The sequence below is a fragment of the Labrus bergylta genome, chromosome 20 (assembly GCF_963930695.1).
Source record: "Labrus bergylta chromosome 20, fLabBer1.1, whole genome shotgun sequence".
NCBI lineage: Eukaryota > Metazoa > Chordata > Actinopteri > Labriformes > Labridae > Labrus > Labrus bergylta.
Window position 1 is genome coordinate 6,993,919 of NC_089214.1, and position 20,966 is coordinate 7,014,884.

Genomic DNA, 20,966 nt, shown 5'->3' on the forward strand with positions numbered 1-20,966 from the left:
ATTGCATCGTATGAATGTCTTACTTGTAAACATTAATTAAGACTGAGAAAGAAACTTGTAAAGAACATTTTAAAGTATATTTAAACCAACGCCTCAGGGAAATATACTGCATGGTTTTTCATCTGGTAAATAGGGAGCTGACAGCTGGTTCAAAGGAGTTTTTTTGGATGTTACTGCTGCATTAGGAAGTAAAAGACATCGACAAGAGGCCGAACATAAACTGTAACACTGCCGCCATAACTAACAAACAAAACCAAAACGACTGGCTTAAAGATGCTATGATGACACGTAACACTGATCGGTGCGTTACATTTTTCTTATGTAGGTTGGGTTTATGTCACATGGCGTTACACAACAACATGGCGCAGCTCCCACTAGCTTAGGCAGCGGTCTTTGACGTAATATCCCGTGTTTCCGATAAACATTTTGTGCCTGTCATGGCGGCTCATCGTGGCGGCCGCCTCTACGAGACACAGAGCATGTCAACTATAAAATTACAGATTTCTCTGGCTTTGAAAACTTTTTGGAAATATTTGAGGTGATGCAAGTACTCAACAATGAAATTATATATAACATTCCATTTTTAATGTAAACATTAGCAACAAAATTCTACATATGATCCCTTCAAGGTAATGAAATGTCTTTCAACGCAATGTTATGTAACAGAGATCCATAACCCAACGTAACATGAATGGTATGCATCCTGTTTATCTCATACTTCCCATTACATCCTCTACATCAGTAGAGATAGCACGAAACATTAAAAGCAAAAGCTGGGTTGTGACATATTAAAGAGCCCATATTCTGCCCTTTTTGGGGTTCGTATATTTAATCTATTTTTGTAGGTTCACAATAGCTAAAGTCAGAAAAAAGTGTCTGTTTTCATGTACTGCTCCTCCTTGCTCCCTCTACGCTCTGAGTCCGTCAGCTACACTCTGTTGAGCCCACACTGTTAGACCCCACGTGGGCCAAGTCTGCTCTGATTGGTCTGCCGATTCGCTCTGTCGTTATTGGTCAGTTGCTCAGCACGCGTCTCGGAAATTTCAACATGAGCTGCAGGGCTTGCCACAACGAGCCAATGGGCTTAGATCAGTGACATCACACTGACAATGACGTCACACTGACACATTTTTATCGAGGGGGGCTAGAACTGAGCGTTACATGCAGCTAATGCTACAGCTAACAGGAGGAGGTAGGAGAAGCCACGTTTCCGCAGACTTTGAATTTTTGCACATAGATGTGCCTAAACATGCACAGGACACTTGGAAAACACACTAAAGGGCAGATAAAACCAGAAAAAGCTGAATATGGGACCTTTAAATTGGCATGTTATTCTAGACCATAAATGGACAATGGACCATAAAAAATAGAAATATTTAGTTTTAAGGAACACATTATTCGATTTAATTCTCGTAATTTACTGGCAACTGAAATGCTGTTTGATTTTTTTTTAACTGGGGATTTGAAGCCCTTGATGACGTAAATACAAGTTTATAGAGTTTCAGTCCTTTGGTCTTGGGCGGACATTGGGAGTGGGCTGCTGTCTGATTCACTTAGGATTAAAAGTCCACACTGGCCCTCTGCTTTGGTTTCACCAACAAACACACTCACACTCACAAACCTTTGGAACCAAAAGAAAGACTCAAAGAGTGGCACAGTTTATAAAACAAGGAAAGGAGTGTTTTGCATTGGTCTCTTTTTATTCCTGAATGCTCGAGTTCTTGGAGAAACAGCAGCAGTTCTAATAAAGCTGCAAAAAAAAATACATATGTGTTGGTTTGGACAAGTCTGGCCCCCTTTCCCTGTTACTTTAAAAACATATGCTATTGGTCGTGTTCCTGGAGAGGCTTAACAGCGTCTGGCAGAGTCCCCCTGAGTATTTAAGTTCTCCATAAAGTGGGGTAATTTCTGCCCACTGTATTACCCAATCCATGCTTGTAAATCCACACACACAGCTTGCTTCATTGCTACTACAAACCCAGAGGAAGAGATATATGTTATATGAGCTCTGTGGGCTGAAACCCCCCTCCTGTGCGTCCAGCAGAGGTTACTGCAGTACAACTTTCAAGCAAGCAAAAGAGGTGATTCGGGGGGAAAACCTCAAAAGACTTGGCCAATGGTGCAAAGGCTTATTGAGTGTTTGTAGCTGTCCAGCAACAGTTAAAAGCTTGTTGTTAGCGCAACATTGGTGTGCTCATGCATGTTGAGACACACATTAGCTCTCCCATTACTGGAGGCAGGAGCAGTAAAACAATATTGTCAAGCGCAGGAAACCGCTTAAGAGGGCGGTGAGAATGCGAGTAGAAGTTTCTCTCTCCCAGATATTGTTTTTGTTTATCGGGTTCGACTAGCCAAGTGGCTGATACGAGCTTGTAAACAGAGAAAGCAGATATGAACGAGATGACAGGACAGAAAAGAGTTGTGGTTGTCATGTGGTGTTTATCTCACAGGGGGGGGGGATTAAGCCCAGTAGTGAGAGTCAACCTGAGCTGGCTCCTCAGCGCGTGTTCAAACAAAGGCGCTGTTGGCAGACGTGCATGCTGCTTTTTTTGTGCCTGTTACGTAACTTTAAAGACAAAGCTCAATGGAAGGGTCTGTGAATGCACAACATGGGGAGGGGGGTTGGGTTCTGTTTGTCTAACCTTCACCTACCTGTCCACAGCGTGGGTTGTCGTCGGCAGAGTTTTAATAACGTTAGGTGTTGTTGGATCAAACAGCTCCTTGGAAGATCCGCCGACAGGGGAGCCTCACGAGACCGACACACACTGAAGGGCTGTTCAGAGACGCTCAAGTGACATAGTCCGGTCAGCATTTGGTAGAGCAACCATAGAATGTATAAAACATGGACGCTATGAGTTATGAAGCCCAACAACTGCGGTCGCCATATTGGAGACGTTACCCAGCTAAACTCTGATGAGTCTAGAAACAGACAAAGAGCAAAAGACTGTGTAGTGTCAGCGACGTCACACAACGATTTCTGAAGCATTGTATTGGAAGTCCATCAGTGGCTGGAACTGAAGCCACTTTAAATACTCGCTGTGGAAACTGAACTTTAAAGAAGCTTCATCAAACTAGACAGGTATTCCAGCTAAAAAAACAACTAGTGTTTGAAACCAAAACAACCCTCCAAAAGATGACAACAAATTAGCTTCAAATTTGCATGTTTCATCTAATTTTACTCTTCCAGCTGTTCTACGTATTTTTTCCTGTGTGTGCAACTAAGAATGAGAACTTCCTCTCCCTTTGCCAGAGCCAGAAGAAAGAAAAAAAAAAAACCAGCCACACATTTAAAACACACACAGATAAAAGCAGCACGTTTAAGTAGACGTCGAGAAACCACTTCAGAAACAGTGAAGACCCGGGCTATTACTTTACTCAACATGACCGCATGAACTGCTCCTTACCAGGCAGAAACACATCTGCTGTGTAAACTGTAAATAATGTCGACGGTTATAAACATTACAAGGACAAAAAGCACCTGGCCCAACAGGAAACAATCCACCTCAGCACAATTTATACTAACAAAGGAGAGTATGTATATAAAACTGCACTATCCATAACTGAACATAAAAGTATCTGCACTGAATTTCAGGTCGTTTTATTCTTTAAAAAAAAGCTCCAGAGGACACGACCTGCACTCCACATAGCTGCTGATCATCATCCCTGACCCTCACCTTTCACTGCAGGGCGCAGGCTTTTATCCATCAGCGTTATATTTAATTCATCAGACATCTTCCTGGTTGATGGCTGCTGGGTTGCACTTTTGATTCAGCTGTGTGTTACAGCATGAGCGTAACCTGCTTCACTTCCAGCCTCCCTGAGCTGCATAAACAACGCGGACACATTCAAATTCTGGATGCAAATGAGGTCGCATCTTCCGCGCAGCGACCGCAGCAGATTTACGAGAGGGTGGAAATCTGATTACGGCGTGTGAAGCAGGAGCAAAATGTTATTTCATCTCAGGAGAAGAAGAGCTGCAGGTACACAATGTGAGGCCTCAGACAGCAACAATGGCCCTTAGATATTGATGTTTTGTTCCTATTTGATTAGATTATTTGATGCAGGACTGTTTGTTCCTGCAGCGTATTCCTTTTCATACCACCGCAGAGAAATGATTTGCAGAGATTACCACCCGAGCTGAGGTTTTTTTCCAGTGCCTGCACAAGTGTTGAAGCTATTGCAGTTTTCCAGCAATCCCCTGTCTCCTTTTTTGCAGCTATACTTTAGCGTCTGCTAAATCCCCCCTGTTTGAATGGCTTCCAATGAATCAATGAATTGCATCCACTCCTTAACTCACCTGTGCACTGCACATGGCTGGGGGGAAAACACACCAGCCCCCCGCCCAGAAACATCCAGCGTCAAACAAAACATGAAAATCCAGGCAGACTACGGGTCTCTGCAGACACAGTCAAGACCACACATGTATGGAGGCCCATACGTGGCATTACTTTTGTATGAGTTTGAATTTTATTTTACAGGAAAAAGCTACGGACTCTGCCTTTAAGTTAGTAAGAACAGAGAGGGATAAAGCATTGTAGCATGAAGGAACCTTGATTTTAAAGTCTATAGGAGCATTTCAGAAGAATGAGAGATCATTGCAAGGAAAGCTGCAAAAACATTTCTTGAGGAGAAACTTTACATTTTTCTCAGTCATCTCTGAGAAATCAAATCAGCGTTTAAGCTTAATAGCAAACACTCTTAAAAGTTCCTTCCAACACCACATTATAGCCTTGAAATTTTAAAAGAATAGAATACAAATAAACCTTACTGTTTACTAGAAGCAGATATTCGTCTTTGTCTTGAGTGTGCAATTAAATGCTATTTGAAACACAAGAAAACACATCAGGTGAAAAAGAGAAATAAAAAAAAACATGTGTAAAACACTCTTCCACAAGGTCCCCTGTCACCGCAAACATTTTTCACATGCACACACACACACACACACACACACACACACACACAGATATCCATATTTGGTTTCAAAGGTCAAGATACAAGCTGCTGTTGTTGACGTTCAGCTGCACACACAGATTTCATATCAGGCGGTCAACAAAGTGAAGAAAGCTCTCTGAAGCTTTCTGTGTGTATTAAACTTTTTGTAGTACCTCTACTTTATTGACAGTTAAAACACTGCAGGCTGTAAGCAGGCTTTATGCAACCTATCCACACCTGCCAGCAACAGCAGGATCTCTCTTTGTTGAATGTTTTTAGTGCTGATAGACACACACACACACACACACACACACAACACACATACACATTCTTTGATCAAAGTGATAACAGCAGGACAGATGTGAGGAGGTGGACAACCTTTGACCTTCTAACACTCACATTCAAAACAACAGCAACCCGACTATAACTTCTCCCTCAGTGTTTTTACACTCTCTCTCTATACTCTCCCTTTCAGCAGGCCTCAGAGTCGATGGGAATCAGGCAGCACTTAGACAGTGAGAGGCTTCAGGGAGCGTTATTAAAGGCTTCACATTACAATACAAGACAGGAAGTAGTCTCTGCCTGAGACTATTATTATAACCTCCAGTGTGTGCATCAGAATCACAAGACTATATTTCCAAAAGTCTGCATGTGTACGGGGAAATTCCACTTAAGTTATGTTTCCATCGTTTTAATCAGATGTTCTCATTTTATTGTTATAAAAGGACACATGAAGCAGAACAGATCCCAGTCACATCAAAACACACATCTAAAGACTGTTCTTATATCAAGCAGTGTGTGTGTGTGTGGGGGGGGTTTCTTACCCAATTAATCGTAAATCCTGATGCAACATACAACAAAAGAAGCTTTGATTGATTCTTTCTTTTTACAAATGTGAGCCTAAATTAAATGCAAATCTTTTGCACCAAAAAGCTCCTGCAGGTAGCTGATGTGTGCAAAACTTCAGCCCAAGACAAACTTCACGATGTGTGTCTGAATAAATTAGATTTTTGACATGTTCAACACATTCTAGATGATGTAAGGCAGATAGCTGCAGCTAAGATTTTCCCGAGTTTCTTCCCATATGCATCACCTCATATCGTACACGGTGGGGGGGGGGGAAGCAAAATGAGCGATAAAGTCCAACTCTATGATGACATCCAAAAAAAAGCTGAGAAGAACGTTCTGGCACACAGAAACGGTTACATTCTGATGCTCAGCAGTCACCGTATGCTCAGCGGTCACGTGGTATAAAAGTCTTCACCCCCTCCCACTTTAGCTCGGGGTGAATTCTACTGAATTTTACCTGCTGCGTTTACACGTCCTATCCCGACTAGAGAAAACATAGCTTGGGGGCTGACAGGAAAAATGATGCGTACAATCTGGGTGAAAAATACAGCTGCTTTTGTTCACACTAACAGCTCAGTCATAAAATATGGGGAACTGTTCAGAAGTTATGAGTCCATGTGAAAGTGCAGAGCCAGTTTTTCTTGATCTGACGGGGACATATTTAAGCTGCAGAAACAACTTTCCTGCATGTAAAACTTCACTTTTCTCTTTAACTCATACTTCACTCATTTTCTATAATAATATTTAGTACCCAAGAGTTTCTTCATCTTGGTGCTCTCCAGCTTTACCCCGCTGTGTAAGCAGCTGGAACATGGACTTGTTGGGTCTAATGTTTGTTTTTGTTTTCCTCTTTCTCGAGTCTGTTCAGACTTCCAGTACAACAGTCTGGCTTGTCTGGCCGAGGCTCTTCAAGTCTAAGACGGAAACTAAATTTTGTGATTGAGCTCTATTGTTTCTGTTCTGAAGGGTTCTGTTGTGATGTAACACTGTTTACATTCAGCTGGTTATCCCGAGAAAGGGAAAGAAACACATCATTAACAAATAACAAAAGAAAGGTATTCAGTACAGCATCTGAATTGTTGAAGCTCCAGCTTCTGATAGACGAGGAGAGATGAATAATGATGGCATTATGCAGTTTGAATTATGCAAATCCAATTCAGGGATGAAAACACTTTGAAAAATGAGTGTTATTAAATGCATTTAGCAACATTTAAATTGCCCTTTATAAAAAAAAAGATGACTCTAGGAAACGGCCTTCTTCCAAAGATCTTGCGGCCTCCGGGAAGAGCATACTTGAGCAGGTGTGAGACATTTCTCCGAGGCCTACAAGTCATGTGAAGCGATCTGCTCGGACAGCTCAGTGAAGGCCCGCAGCAGACATGTCAGCCATTCCTAGAGGATTCCTTTTCATGCCAGCTTTCCCGTCCGACCGGCAGAAAATCCTGGGAGCTCCATTTCACTCCGCTGGAGTGGAAAACGCTGACTTGATACCGCTCTCTGTGTATCCTGTCCGATCTGGCGACCCCGAGAGGGCTAGAAAGACCGGCTCATATGTCACAACCAGGTGACAGGATCTCTTATGATCACATGACTCTGCAACTTTTACATCGAGAGAGCTAAACTTGAAAATGTTCCTCGGCTGAAGATTTCAGGTGAAAAAGCATTAAGATCATCTACTCTGCTGTTTCTTTAATGCATCTCCAGCTCATATCAGTTCACAGAGTTAATGCAGAGGATCTGACACATAAGAATACTATTCTTTATGTTTCCATACATACAGGGCCACAGGAAAAGCTGCGGGTTACAAATAAGACTTCATGCAAAACACGTTTTGCATCGAGGCTTCCTCAGATTCACTCTCCACTGAATTAGCCTCAGGTGTGGTTTTACAAGACTTTCCATGTCACCAGGTGGCGATAATTACAGATCCTAAGTGTTACCACATTGAAGTTCGTCGAGGGTCCGCTTGAGGCTGGCTGCAGAATCACCGTAAGTTACATACACACCCCAATAAAAAATGGCAGTTTGTGCTGCAGAAATGCACATGTTTACATCCTGGTTCAAAAAACCAAATATGTCTGATTGGTTATTGACCTCATTGGCACACACTGTACGGGGGGGGGGGTATTATTTTTTAAACAGCTGATGATTGACAGGTGGGTGCGATGTAACTGACTGTCATCAGACTTAGACGTTGAATGATAAATCGCAATATCTGATTAACTGAAGAAAATAAAATGCCTCTAAAAAGATTAAGAGCTGGATTAATGTAGTTACTCACTGCAATGTGGTGCACCAGTTTGTTGACACTGCTTTTCTTTGTGCCAAGAGGGAGAAAAATTCCACATCTCTCTGCTAAAAAAAAAAACTAAATCATGAAGTTCATGTAACTGTTAATCCTATTAGGCTGTTTGTGTTAAAGGTCTCTCCAATATCACGTTGATATTTTTACGGGAAAACAGAATTCAGCTACTTCAAGGACACAAATGACTGACTCGATTAAGGTAATTTAATAAGTGCATGGAGGACTTGAGTTAACAATTTGAGGCCATAAAAGTAATCAACAGACATTACTGATCCACTTAGCTCCGTAAAGGGCAGGCAGAGGGCATGTCGACTTTTAAAAACAGGACATAACAAGATTCTCTCTTTCTGGTCTTTATTTTACAGGTCTCACTTGGCCACATGAAAATTACAGCCTTCTCCTCGTCTCCGTTCACCCGCAATAAAATGTGTTTGCCAGCTGCAGCTTCCACACTTTACTCTCAAATGAACTCATGGAAGTCAATATCACAATCCGATGATAACAGAGTACATAAAGCAGCAGACATTTCCTCCAGGCCATTAGAGAGCTGGGGGTTACTGAAAGCCTTCTCGTCTGCATGCTGACAGTTGAGTTATCAGAAGCTAAAACCCGTATTTGTGTGCTATGCCAATGCTGCTAGTTTGTACTTTGCGTAAACAAGCCTCCTCCATGCAAGAAGGGTGCTTGTGAAAAAGCAGCAAGAAAACCAGTATCTCCTCTCTTTGTGTGTTCACAAACACTGAAGGCAAACGTCCCTCGCATGAACCACACGGAGTGACAGCAACCACTTGTAATGTCGCTCTCAACAACACGCCCGCCGACTGAGAGCTGTGTCGTAAAACTGAACACCCATGACAGCTGTAAAACAGACAGATGAAAGTAGCATGCTACCGCTAATATAATGGAGCAGGTTGGGTCAGAGACGCTCAGGCTGTAAAATACAGTGTGTCACCACAAATGAGCAGGTTCATAACACGGCGTGGTTAAATCATTCACACGACCAGAGAAGGTGCAGCTGAAGGTCTCTATTATTCCCTCAGAGAGAGGCGAGTTCAACTGGAATAACATTTAACCAACAATAGCGGATGACTAAAGTGCTGCACCCGGTATTCAAGATGCACCCATTCTCTTGTCTTCAGTTCAGATCCCAATTCCGACACATATGTACAGATTAAAGCACGGCTGATTAATCGACCAGCCGAAAAATATCGGCCGATAGAAGCATATCAAGTGACTATCAGTATCATATATGCGCCGTTAATATGAGAATTTTTTACCAGTCAAAAAGCATTTAATTTGAGTTTCATTGTATCACACTAGAACAAGAAGGTCATATCTGTTTTCAGTTAACTACAGGGCTGCAACTTTAATTTTCTTTTTCAGCTAATCTGTGCATTATCCCCTTAATTACTTGATGTAGAACACATTTGATGAGATTCCTCCTTTGGGCACCATGGATTTCTGCCAAATTCCATGGTAATTTATTCTTAAGTCCCTCAGATATTACAAAGATGAAAAAATCTCAAGCTCGTAGATATAAAATGATGATTCGAGGCATCCCAAAGTTCTGCAGGATTCATCCTCAGGTGACCATGTACGTCTGTGCAAAGATGTCAAAGAGTCAAATAGTTACAAAGATGTTTCAGTCGCAGAGAGAGCTGGCTAAAAATAACCAAAAGTCAATGGAATCATGTGATCTGATCAGTCTTTGTGTTTTCTAGGAATGAGTGGATGTGAATGTTCTTCATAGTAAAGCCCAGCTGAGCAACAGGCGTGCAGGACTGCCGCTGGCAGAGCGACTGTGTTAACAGGTGGATCAAAGCTCACTGTCCCGGCTCTGTTTCCTCTCCAGGGAAATCTGAGTGGATGCCGTTCCTCTTTAGGGCAGCTGTCGCAGCAGCAAACATGCCTGCACTGCTGGATTATTACGGAGTGTAAGTCATTAGAAGAATCCTCTCAGGACAGAGAGCACTTACTGCAAGCTGCAACTTGACATGAGCTTATGAGGGCCAATGCTCTGTGCTGAGGGCATGTTGGCTCCGTTTAATGACTCCGCTTTATGACCAGACGAGGAAAAGGTTTACCGCTGATGAACGTCCGAGTATACAGTGTGGGGAGGATTTCTGGTCGTCTTTTATTTGACGGTCGTAAAATCATCACAGCATGTGTGAGCCTGGCTTTTCATTTCACAACATAACACGACAACAAATCTGAAACTTAAAATAGAACTGTCAAGTCATCATTTTATTTAAGGAGGACATATTATCTCCCTTCTCAAACAGTCCCCCTGTGGTCTAAATGAAACATCTGTGCTGTGGTCAAAATATAACATGAATCAAGCACCAGAGGAGGTTTGTGACCCTGTAGAAACCGGCTCTCTCAGAACGCTCCGTTTTGGTGTGTGTGTCTCTTTAAATACAATGAACCCCCCCCCCGAGTTTTCCTGGTAGACATCACTCATTCGCTAGCGAGAATTAAAATGGCAGACCTGTGCAAAAGTTTTGCTCTAGGCTGGAGGTGGGGTCCATGGGGCTAGCAGGACTAATGGAAAGCGGCTGTTGGCCCTGTAGATGTACCACGTGCAAGTGTCTCCATCCTGCCACATACATGTTAGCACAAACACCTCAGTTAACATAAAGCAGACAATAACACCCGGCCTTCACATTTAACACATATTCATCCTCCCTTGTGAATTAACATCTTGACAAATGTATGCAGACTCCCCGACCCAGGCTGCCTCATTTCTTTTCCATCTCTTTGTGAGCAGAAGATGGAGCAATTACTGGAACGAGTTGTGTGCACCACAGTGTGGGGAGAGGGTGTGGATTCACTTCACCCTGTATTGCATGCTGCAATACAGGGCGAGGATCACAAAAAAAAACTGGGCAGTACTGGTTCTGTGGTGGATGTGAACTACTGAGCTCTCATGATTGTTTAAAAGAATCACAGGGTTTGATTAACTCTGACACTGTTGGCCTCCCCTGAGAAACGAATTAGACAGGAAGAATAAAACCATGCATTCAGTTACTAAGCTGTACATTTTTCAACTTTTATCCTTTTTTATTTTTATTTTATTTATTTTAAGTGATTCAGCACCATTAAAAGTAAGGGTGGGAGGGGCATTTCCTGTCTTTCCTCAGCTGTCCCATCCAATAAAGGCAAAAATGCCCATAAAGATCCACCCATTATCTATACCGCTTTTCCTGTTCAGGGTCGCGGGGGGGGGGGGGGGGGGGGCTCCAGTTGTCATTGTGCAAGGGGCGGGGTTACACCCTGGACTGTTAACCAGTTCACTCCTACTTGCAATTTACAGTCACCAAATCTTTGGACTGTGGGAGAGGCCGGAGTACCCCGCAGAACATGCTTACTCCACACAGACAGGCCCTGTCCGAACGGGGATTCAAACCAGGGACCTCCTTGCTGTGAGGCAACAGCATTTACCACCGTGCAGCCCCCCCCCCCCCCCCAAAAAAATGTCTTTAAAAAAAAAAAAAAACTGGGGCGCTGGTGGCACAGTGGTTAGTGTGCACGCCCCATGTATGGAGGCTGTCGTCCTCCAAGCGGGCGGCCCGGGTTCGAATCCAACCTGTGGCTCCTTTCCAGCATGTCATTCCCCATGTCATTCCCCACTCTCTCCCTCTACAATAAAAGGCAAAAAACGGCCAAAAATAAATCTTTGAAAAAAAAAAAATAAGGGTTGTAAGTAGGGATGCACTGATTGAAATTAACCCCCCGTATAGTGTGTCTTCTCTGGCCTGGAGGATGACTGCCATTGTCCAATATATCCTGTCCTTTCTTTCCTCAGTGAGTCCTTACACCTACCACAATACTGAGCCTTTTTGATCAGCTTGTCAAGCCGCATAGTGTTCTTCAAGTGTTTACCTCTTGCATCATAGTGTGAACATCTCTACTTTAGTTCACCTGATGACAAAACTTTGGAAGAAAACTTTAAGTCTTTCAACAGCAATTTTTAGTGAGTCACTACTTCAACTGTGTCAAACTTTGCCACAATGTCGCCATTCATGAAAGGAATAGATGACTCAATCGGAGGATACGTGCTACAAGTCACACATCACGACCTTTTAAGTCATGACGCTGCTGGCGTGCACCATTCATAGTCATGTTAGCGAAGAGCGCAGCATTTCAACACTCTTCAAACTCTGTGCAACACAATCTGGTCTAACCACCAACTCGGTTCGATTCACTTCCTTGGGGTTTCTTTTCTTGTGGTGTGACTTATTCCGCTGGTTTTTTTTTTTTTTCAGATCACACAAATATCTGAGCCAGGAAGGATTTAACATTAAACCACAGAGTAATAAAACTAAAAGACGTGTACAAACAGCTTCTATGCTTCATCTAATCACAGAGAAATCAATGCTCGGTGTGACTTTTAAAGGCTACACATTCATTCAGTTTACAAGTGTTACACTGCCTCCGCCTGCACGTCTGCACAGAAAAACAATCCCATGTGCTGACCATGTGACTGTGGTCGGTGTTTATTTCAATGCCTGAGATGAACCACAGATATGGCAGCATGTATCTGAACTTTCACCCACTGACTTATTTACTGAGTATTCATGTATGTTTCAGTCGTGCTGCTGCTCCGACACACCGGGGGCCTGCTGCACAGGAGGAGGAAACAAACAAAACAGTCAAGAGTGCGAGGAAAAATGTCCGTTTTTTGGGTTTTTTTTGATGGATGTTTTCATAAAAGTGCTGCCACTGCTGAAACGCTGTCTGATCTCACGGATCTATCAGCACAGGGATGACTTGAGAGGTTAATGACGGCATGTTTTTTAAGCTGTTGGAGCCGCTTCGTGAATGGTTGGCAGCACATTTTGGCTCGGTCTGTTCCTGCAGAGATCGTATCACACGGGTTCATTTTGTTTAGCTAGTCTGGATCAAACATGTAGATACGCTGAAAAGCTGGCTGCTGAGGCACATTTTTAGTTTGTTGTTACCTCCCTCCCACCCCACCTCCCCCCCCCAAAAAAAAAAAAAGTATTTCCAAAGATAAATGTGTCCAAGAAGAAGGTGAGCTGTGCAAGTCGAGCATTCATGATGCAGTCTGGGTTTTAACTTGAGTGAATGAGAGCAGATTCCGGGATTACATCATTAGTAGGCTTCTAATTGACTTTTAATGGACTCATGTCATGATGATAAGTTAATTCTTCTCTGTTTAATCAATTTAATCAATTTGTCTACAAAAGGAAATTACCCAACAATGTACCTAGAGGCCGGTTGATTAAAGGCATTTATGAGAACAATGGTAAAATATACTGGTTTTTTTGTACTGTTTTCTCCCTTATCTGATTTTTGTATCATATTCATGATTGTTGAGTCAGCTATTTTGTCTCTTGTTTTTTTTTTTAATCTTCAATGTAAAGCACATTGAGCTCACCTGTAATTAAATGCGCTTTATAAATAAACGTCTATTCTATTCTCTTTGGTCGACAGTAGCTCAGACCAATAAGTTGAACATAAATGTGACTATGTTTTGGAACTTATTCTACCGTTTTCCTTCCCTGACATAAGCTGACATCAGACAATCATTGCTATGGATGTTCTGATATCGATTTATACAGAAACCAGCCTGTCATAAATATGCCTTTAGGAGTGGAGGCAGCCCAGAATCATGCAGATGGGTAATCAATGGGTGGAAAAACACCAGGGTGGGGGAGACGTTTTCACATTGACTGATGCTCAGTGGCACAGAGGTCGGGACGTAGCGGCACATAGAGGACTGTGTGTGTGTGTGTGTGTCGCTGAGATAACCTTCAACTTCCATTCTCGGCCTTATCTGGAGCTTTTTAGTGAAGCCGACGCCCACTTCTTCACAGCTGCATGGACGTTCAGATGTCGTTTTTTCTTTCTCTCTGATAATATGTTTTTTGGGTGATTTTCTGAATGTCTTATAATCCTCACACAGAGCATGTGGTCATGTTTTTTTTTTTTTTGATGGAGTGAAAGCACCGGTAGAAACTGTGCCGCTTTTTTTATGTCTTTGATGCTGAAATGAAACAAACATGGCGATGTTTATGAGAAAGCTCCAAAGCAAGGCCACCGGCTTACTTCACGTCACGTATTGTCTGCTGATCCTCGCATGGAAAATACAACAGGGTCATAAATAAAACTGCAGAGATTGGATCAACAGGGACTTGTGCCCCTCGATGATATTACAGCAGAATTAAATGTCCAGTATTCATCTCAAATCCACTAAACAGCTCTGAATGCTTTTAAAAAGATTTAACAGAGTCAGAAACAGAAACAGATCATCTTTAAAGTCTCATTTCCACCAAAAGAAACCGACCTTCAGCTGGAACTAGGAGTTGCTTTTTCCTGTTGTTGAATTGAAATAATATCAAGCTGAGGGCACTTTGATCATCTTGAAATCACTTCAGCAACTCTTTGATCAAAATACCGAACGTCCCTGGTTTTGACACTGGAGATAATTCAGAGGTGTTTCTTTTCTTTCTCGTCTTTAATAGTAAACTGAAAATGTTTGGCGTTTAGGACTTATTTGAAGAAGCCGACTTCATCGTGCTTCTTTAACTCCTTGCTCTGACACTCTGTAGCCTATAAGCGATTCATCGATTCATCAATAACATGAAGAAATACAAAATATATCTATTATTAAAGCGATTAATCATTAGCTTACACTGCAAACATGTCTAAATGTAAGTAATCTTCTAATTGTTTTCTTAATTTAATGAATCATCCTCATGATTTAGTGAAAACAAGTATCCTTGCTGATCTTTAGATTGCTTATTTTGTCCAATCAACACTCAACATCTACAACAACAAAAAAGACATTTAGCCTACTTATCAAGCCATCGAAGCATAATGCACTCACATTAAAGAAACAAATACAATATGTAAGATTGTTATGCAATTTCTAGATTTGCATAACTCTCCACCTGCTCTCTCTTGAATGCTTTAATGATTCATACATTTCTAGCTTTACTCTTAAAGTAAAAGGAGCCTGACATGAACGCCTATACAGTTGTTAGTGCATCATGAAATGAGTCCACCATGAAGTCTCATGTCAATGCAAAGAGCCTGAACAGAAACCCTCCAGTGAAAAGTGACAGCAGTGATGGAAACATGGATCCAGACGGACCCTGAACCACTGAAATAGACTTCATGTGGGTTATAAGCCGATCAACGGATGTGTCACAGTATTGGTGGGATGGTGCAACACACCATGGGGCAATAAAACATCGGCCTGTCTCGAGAATTGCATAACAGAGGTTGTCCAGATACAGAGAGGGCAACTTGATTTATCTATTAGGCTACCTGCTCACACACACACACACACACACACAGTACAGAGACACACACAAACAAACACACACACCAACCTGCTCTTTTCTTTTCTGCCAGCGCCCGCATGGGCTCTCCTCCAAGATCTCGCTCTCATCCTCGCTTTCCTCCTCTTTCCCCTCCGATCCTGATTTCCTCTCGGGGACGGACATCGTCATTTTTCCGCCGTATATTTCCAGATTTCTAAGCCCTTAAATAAGCCCCCTTTGCTCTTTCAGCCGCTCCTTCCTCCTCCTCCTGAAACTGTCTGTCTGCCTGCTGAGGATCAGAGGAGACGAGCGGTAGCGCAGAGACGGTCCGCCGCTTGTCTGCGCAGTGGAGACACCCCCCCCCCCCCTCCTCCTCCTCCTCCTCCTCCTCCTCCTTCTATCCCCCTGATGACACCAGCCGCTCTTGGCCCCCCTTGGCGCTCAAAACATCTTGCAGAAAAAGGTGGATACCGCTTTTAATTCGCACTCCTCAGTCAGACAGACAGACAAAAAACACTCCCCCTTCAGATAAGAACCAGCAGAGTGCACACTGAAAGCAGACAGGAAGCGCTGAACAGGGTGGAAAAAATATATCCCAGACTTCATGCGCCCGAGGCTGCACGCAAAAAAATGTTTTTTTTTTTATCTGTCTCGTTTCACTGAAGCCACGCGGGAGTAAGAGCTCGGTCCGTGGAGTGAAATGTTTCCCACAGAGTCCTCTGCGTTCATCCCTCACTTGGTATATCTGTTTTCTGAAGCAGAGATATGTCTTCTGTCATCGAGTAAACGCGTCGTTGTCGGTGTTGCTGGATCTGAAGCCGTGAGCTCCTGCCAGGCACGGTGCGCAGAGGGATGTACCGTAAAGGCAGCAGTATGGGGGGCACTATATATATATAGGCAGAAACTGGCATAGAAACCGAGCTGCCTGCAAGCAGGGGCGTTTCCAGAGGGGTGGCCAGTGGTCACAGGGCCCCCTTCAAATCGTGACACACTTCATGTTTTCTTGCCTAACACCTTTTTTTTTGCATAATATCCAATTTGATTGAACGTTAATTCTTAGTCTGGGTGTACAGGCCTCGTCATTTTGGAACTAAGTTGAGTGGTTTTTCTTCTTTTCTGTTCTGTGAAGAACCAGACTAACATGTTTTGTAAGTTATAACAGCATGAATAATAGTTTTTTTTTTTTTTTTTAAACAGACTCTGCAGTCAAAGCCAGAACACAACAACAGTTACTGCCCTGAAACCAGAACAGAGCACCAGAAAGCGCCAAAAGAAAAAGGGCCTTTTGTATCTTCACAGGGAGGAAATGTGCTCTTAGTTATCTTTGTTTGGAGACTGGTGGAGGAATCATTTTGAAAGAGAACCTGAAAGAGGCTTTAAAAGTCTGGAGTGGTCTGTACTTTAACATAGTCCATATTGCTCTGCAGAAGGTGCTTTCTGGCAAGCTATAACTCAAACCATCAGATTTTACGCTCACCGTGGAGACTGTCTGCAGTTTAGCAGTCACATCAGTCCATTTAAAACTCAAGAGCAAAGAGAACAGGGTCATTCAGAGTTACAGAGTTGTTGGAAAAACAAAGTTTGTTAAGACTGAAAAAACCCATCCTGCAAAACATGATAAATTCACAGGCCTACATGTCCATGAAAACAAGGAAAACTATAATTTCTACACTTTAGAACTATTTAGAGGAAAAGAAGCTTGAGACAGAAATGTCTAAATCAGGTCAGATTTTGTTGAGATCTGCCAATGAGCTCTGAGACGTATTTAAACTGGTTGAAGAGGAGGATAATATGTGACCTTTAAGACAACTGCTTCACTGGGCCTATCTGTTGTTTTAATATAATCTCTAATATAAACTGTGCCTGCTCTGTTCTCTTCATAAAGTCCAATGCCACAATAAGTTAAAACTTCCCTTAAATCCTGTTGCACCCTATCTAGAAAGAATACGGTATTTTGTGCCTGTGTCTGTGTAACAAGGAGAGAGGTGTGTGTTACTTCAGTGGGACTGTTTTTCAGAATTAATCTCTCCTGCCATCTAGTGGTTCACGCCTAAAATTACCCCAAAAGAGCAAAACCTGTAACTCGAGGCATGTTGGAATTGTCTGCATGAAGTAGGCTATATGAGAATGAACTATCTCAATGACAACCTTTATGTCAGAAAATAGATTTCTGTGTATTTTTACATCGTAAGAACAACACACAGAGTGACTGTATTTGTTCTGCCCTCTCCGGCATGCTTTGAATAATATTTTATTCTGAATTTTTCCCCTCATAATCTAACTGCCAGCCTGTCAGTGGGAATAGTGTCATATCTGTGCTGGTTAGCAGTTCAGCTGTAATCACAGATCCATAAAATAATCACCTTCGTCTCTATTTTTAGCGCACAGTGTTCACAGAGAGCATGTCTGTGAGCAGGCCCCTGTTCTGCCAAACTGTTAATGAGATTTCCTATTGGCACAAGGAGCAGACACATCGGACATTTGGCTGCAGGAGCTGCCGACTCTACCAACTGAGCCACAGCTGCAACATGACATCACAGTGAGGTTATCTCATGTTGAATAAAGAGTTTTTCAAATTTATGTTTTTAAAAACTGAGACTGTATTTCTATTCATTTGAGGAGCAGGACTAACACAAACTATTGATCATGTTTTGTTTCATTTGGCAGCTTTGTAGATCCATAGAAGAAGAAAAAACAATATTGTTGTAGAGATTATATTTTTCTTTAGTTGTCAGTGTGTGTGCTCCCTCTCCTGGCCACTAGGTGGAGCCTGGGCTGGTGCTGTGTGTAAAGCAAGGCTTCCAGGTGATTGAATGAGAGCAAACAGTTTTTCAACAGTGATATTGCATCTGATAAAACAGATTTGCTTCTTTTGTTTATCGACACAGTGGGTCGTCGTTTTTGTTGTTTTATTTACAATGCAAATAATACAATGGACTTGGTTTATTCCTTTGAGCTACATTAGCACGCGTCCAAAATGGCTTCCACATTCAACCCTCAAGTGACTTTTTTAGACAATAAATTGGTCACTACACTGAGTTTAAAGTCAGACTTCTGGGATTAAAGTCACAGTTCATGCATTTATTTTATTTAGTTCTGTTTGAGCAGAATAATGAAGAGGAATCCTTTCTTTTCACTTTGGCCTAGACAAATAATAAAAAAGGTGCACGAAGAGGAAATGTACAAGAAAAAAAGGAAATAAATTGAGTAAAAAAAATAAATGACAATACAGTAATGTACTATGGCCAAATAGGTACTGAAATACTGTGGCTCAGCTGGTAGAGTCGGTCTTTCAATCGGAAGGTCGGGAGTTTGATCCTAAAGGGTTGAATAAATATGTAAAAAAAAAAAAAAAAAGTCTGATTCTAGTCTGAACTCATATGTACGGAAGAGGATTAGTGCCACACATAAAAAAAAATAGAGTTCTGACTTTAATCTCAGAATTCTGACTTTAAACTAAGAATTCTGACTTTAATCTCAGAATTCAGAGAATAAAGTCAGAACTACGGGTACCTGTAAGGAACAACTCCGGTGGATCGTCACTGTGCAGGACTGAATGTTATTCATTTTGCATTTCATAATTGTCCACACACTTCCTTCAATATTAATGCCAGCGGACTAATATCCTTCTTACATTTGTGTCCAATATTAATGATAATAAAATGCTTTGTAAAATTGTCAAAATACTGTTTTTTTAAACCTTATTTACTCTATCTCTTTTTACCTATATGGAATGAGGGGCTTCATCAACATTCAACTAAAGAACTGAATGTAAATGTGGTGAAAAGAGTAAGTTGGCTACTCGTTTAAGCAATTCCATAGTAGTTTACACAAACGTTTCACCTGGGTGCTACACCGTCTTGCAACTCAAAAAACAAAAATACAGTATCATTAAACTATAACTGTGCACACAGCAGTGACAAAGCATGCCACGGTTTTTGCTGCTGTTTCCCACTCCAGTATGCTCCAGTCATCCAGTCCAGAGTTTAAAGTCAGAATTCTGAGCATAAAGTCAGAACTCTATGTTTTTTTTATGTGTGGCCCTAATCCTCTTCCATACATATGAATATCAGCTTTGTGTCAGAAATCATGAAACTGGACTCGCGCCAAGCTCTCCTGTTGGATATTTTTGCTAACCAAACTCTAACTAAGGATCCTGTTACAACTGTTACATTGCTCGATATTCTCAGTTTAAAGACACTTTAATCGAGTCATTTAGTTATAACAAAAAGAGAAGAAAACATTTTTAACATTCTGCTTTTTATTGACTCCAGAGTTACACTGTTGGCAAGTTAACAGCTGCAAATGCTGACGACCAAAGAAGGCTTTAACATGCATTCAGTTTCAAGAAGCTTCTCATATCATCACATCATTTATTCCCATCGATTGTTCCAGACGTCATCAGGCCCCCCGTACAGCGCCAACATTCCTCTATCAGTCAGCTGTAGACGACACATGAAGTCCTCACTGTCAGTGTGTGTGCCTGTGCTCCAACTGCGAGTGCCACTCTCGTTGTACTTGACCAGGTTGCTGTCAGTCTGCATGCACAACCGGATCAGATCCTGCAGTGTCTGATGACCACACAGGCTTCCAGCCATAGAGGACAAAGTTACCATCGTCCTGCACAAAGAAACAAAGATTGGGTGTTATTTACACATTACACTATCGACTTATAAATAATTATTAATTCTTCTTTAGATCAGATAAGATTGTTTTGTATCGGAGTTGAATATTTCTGGACTGCACTTTTTTCCCCCCCCTCACCTCGAAAACAGCCTTCCACATGTTGTTGTTGGACATCAGGTAATCTCCCTTACGGAGCTCATTGTTTCTGGACAGGTAGTTCCTACTCATGATTCTAAAACAAAGAAGAAAATCTCATGTAGAAAACCAATTTAATGAAGCAAACACTGAATCTCCACTGACACAGCACGTTTCATTTGTACTCCAACAATAACTTATTAAGAATTTAAAAAAAGATGTCAGTAATCATCCATCACAGAGTCTAACCACAATGAGCCCGACGCGGCTGTTTAAACCAGCTTTGAGCACGCACTGCAGCCTATGTTAGATTACATTAGAGAGAGAGAGAGAGAGAGAGAGAGAGAGAGGGAATGTTCCTTTTTCATTAAAAATCTCAGAAACCTGTCAAACAGGAAACACAACGACCCAGAAATGAATACCTCATCTCCCTTCAACAATATGAAAAGACAATCAATCAGAAGGAGGCTCAAAACACAGACAATGAATTAGGGAAAATTGAAAAGGCAATAGACCAAAACTATATCGATGGTGTCCGTGCTGAGATGTTAAAACATGGCAGCAGTGAACTTCAAGCAGCTGTGCTTCAATTATTTCATTTAGTATTAAAAAGTAGTGTCAATCCTGACATTTGGAACAATTTCCTATTTTAAAAAATGGAGATAAACTAATAATTACAGAGAAGTCTGTGTCAGTTCCAATCTGGGGAAACTGTTTTGTAGTATTTTAAATTCAAGAATCCTGTCCGACCTGACCGAAGGTGATGTTCTGAGTAAATCCCAAATTGGCTTTCTCCCCAAACACAGAACAGACCACATCTTCACTCT

General features: G+C 41.9%; 1 protein-coding gene and 1 pseudogene across 2 annotated transcripts in view; both read right to left on the bottom strand.

The window, feature by feature from the left end:
- The window catches only part of nrbp2b (nuclear receptor binding protein 2b), a 33,249-nt gene extending 17,039 nt beyond the window's left edge, over window positions 1–16,210 (bottom strand). Inside the window, exon 1 of one of the 2 annotated variants that reach the window (XM_020633613.3) lies at window positions 15,448–16,210. In XM_020633613.3, coding sequence (XP_020489269.1) covers window positions 15,448–15,567 — 120 coding nt within the window. In that variant the 5' untranslated portion in view covers window positions 15,568–16,210. The remainder of the gene's footprint in view (window positions 1–15,447) is intronic. The other variant, XM_020633614.3, reaches the window with a different exon arrangement.
- A 3,411-nt stretch (window positions 16,211–19,621) lies between these two features.
- Window positions 19,622–20,424, bottom strand: LOC136177176 (B-type lectin plumieribetin-like; annotated as a pseudogene).
- Window positions 20,425–20,966: the final 542 nt, after the last annotated feature.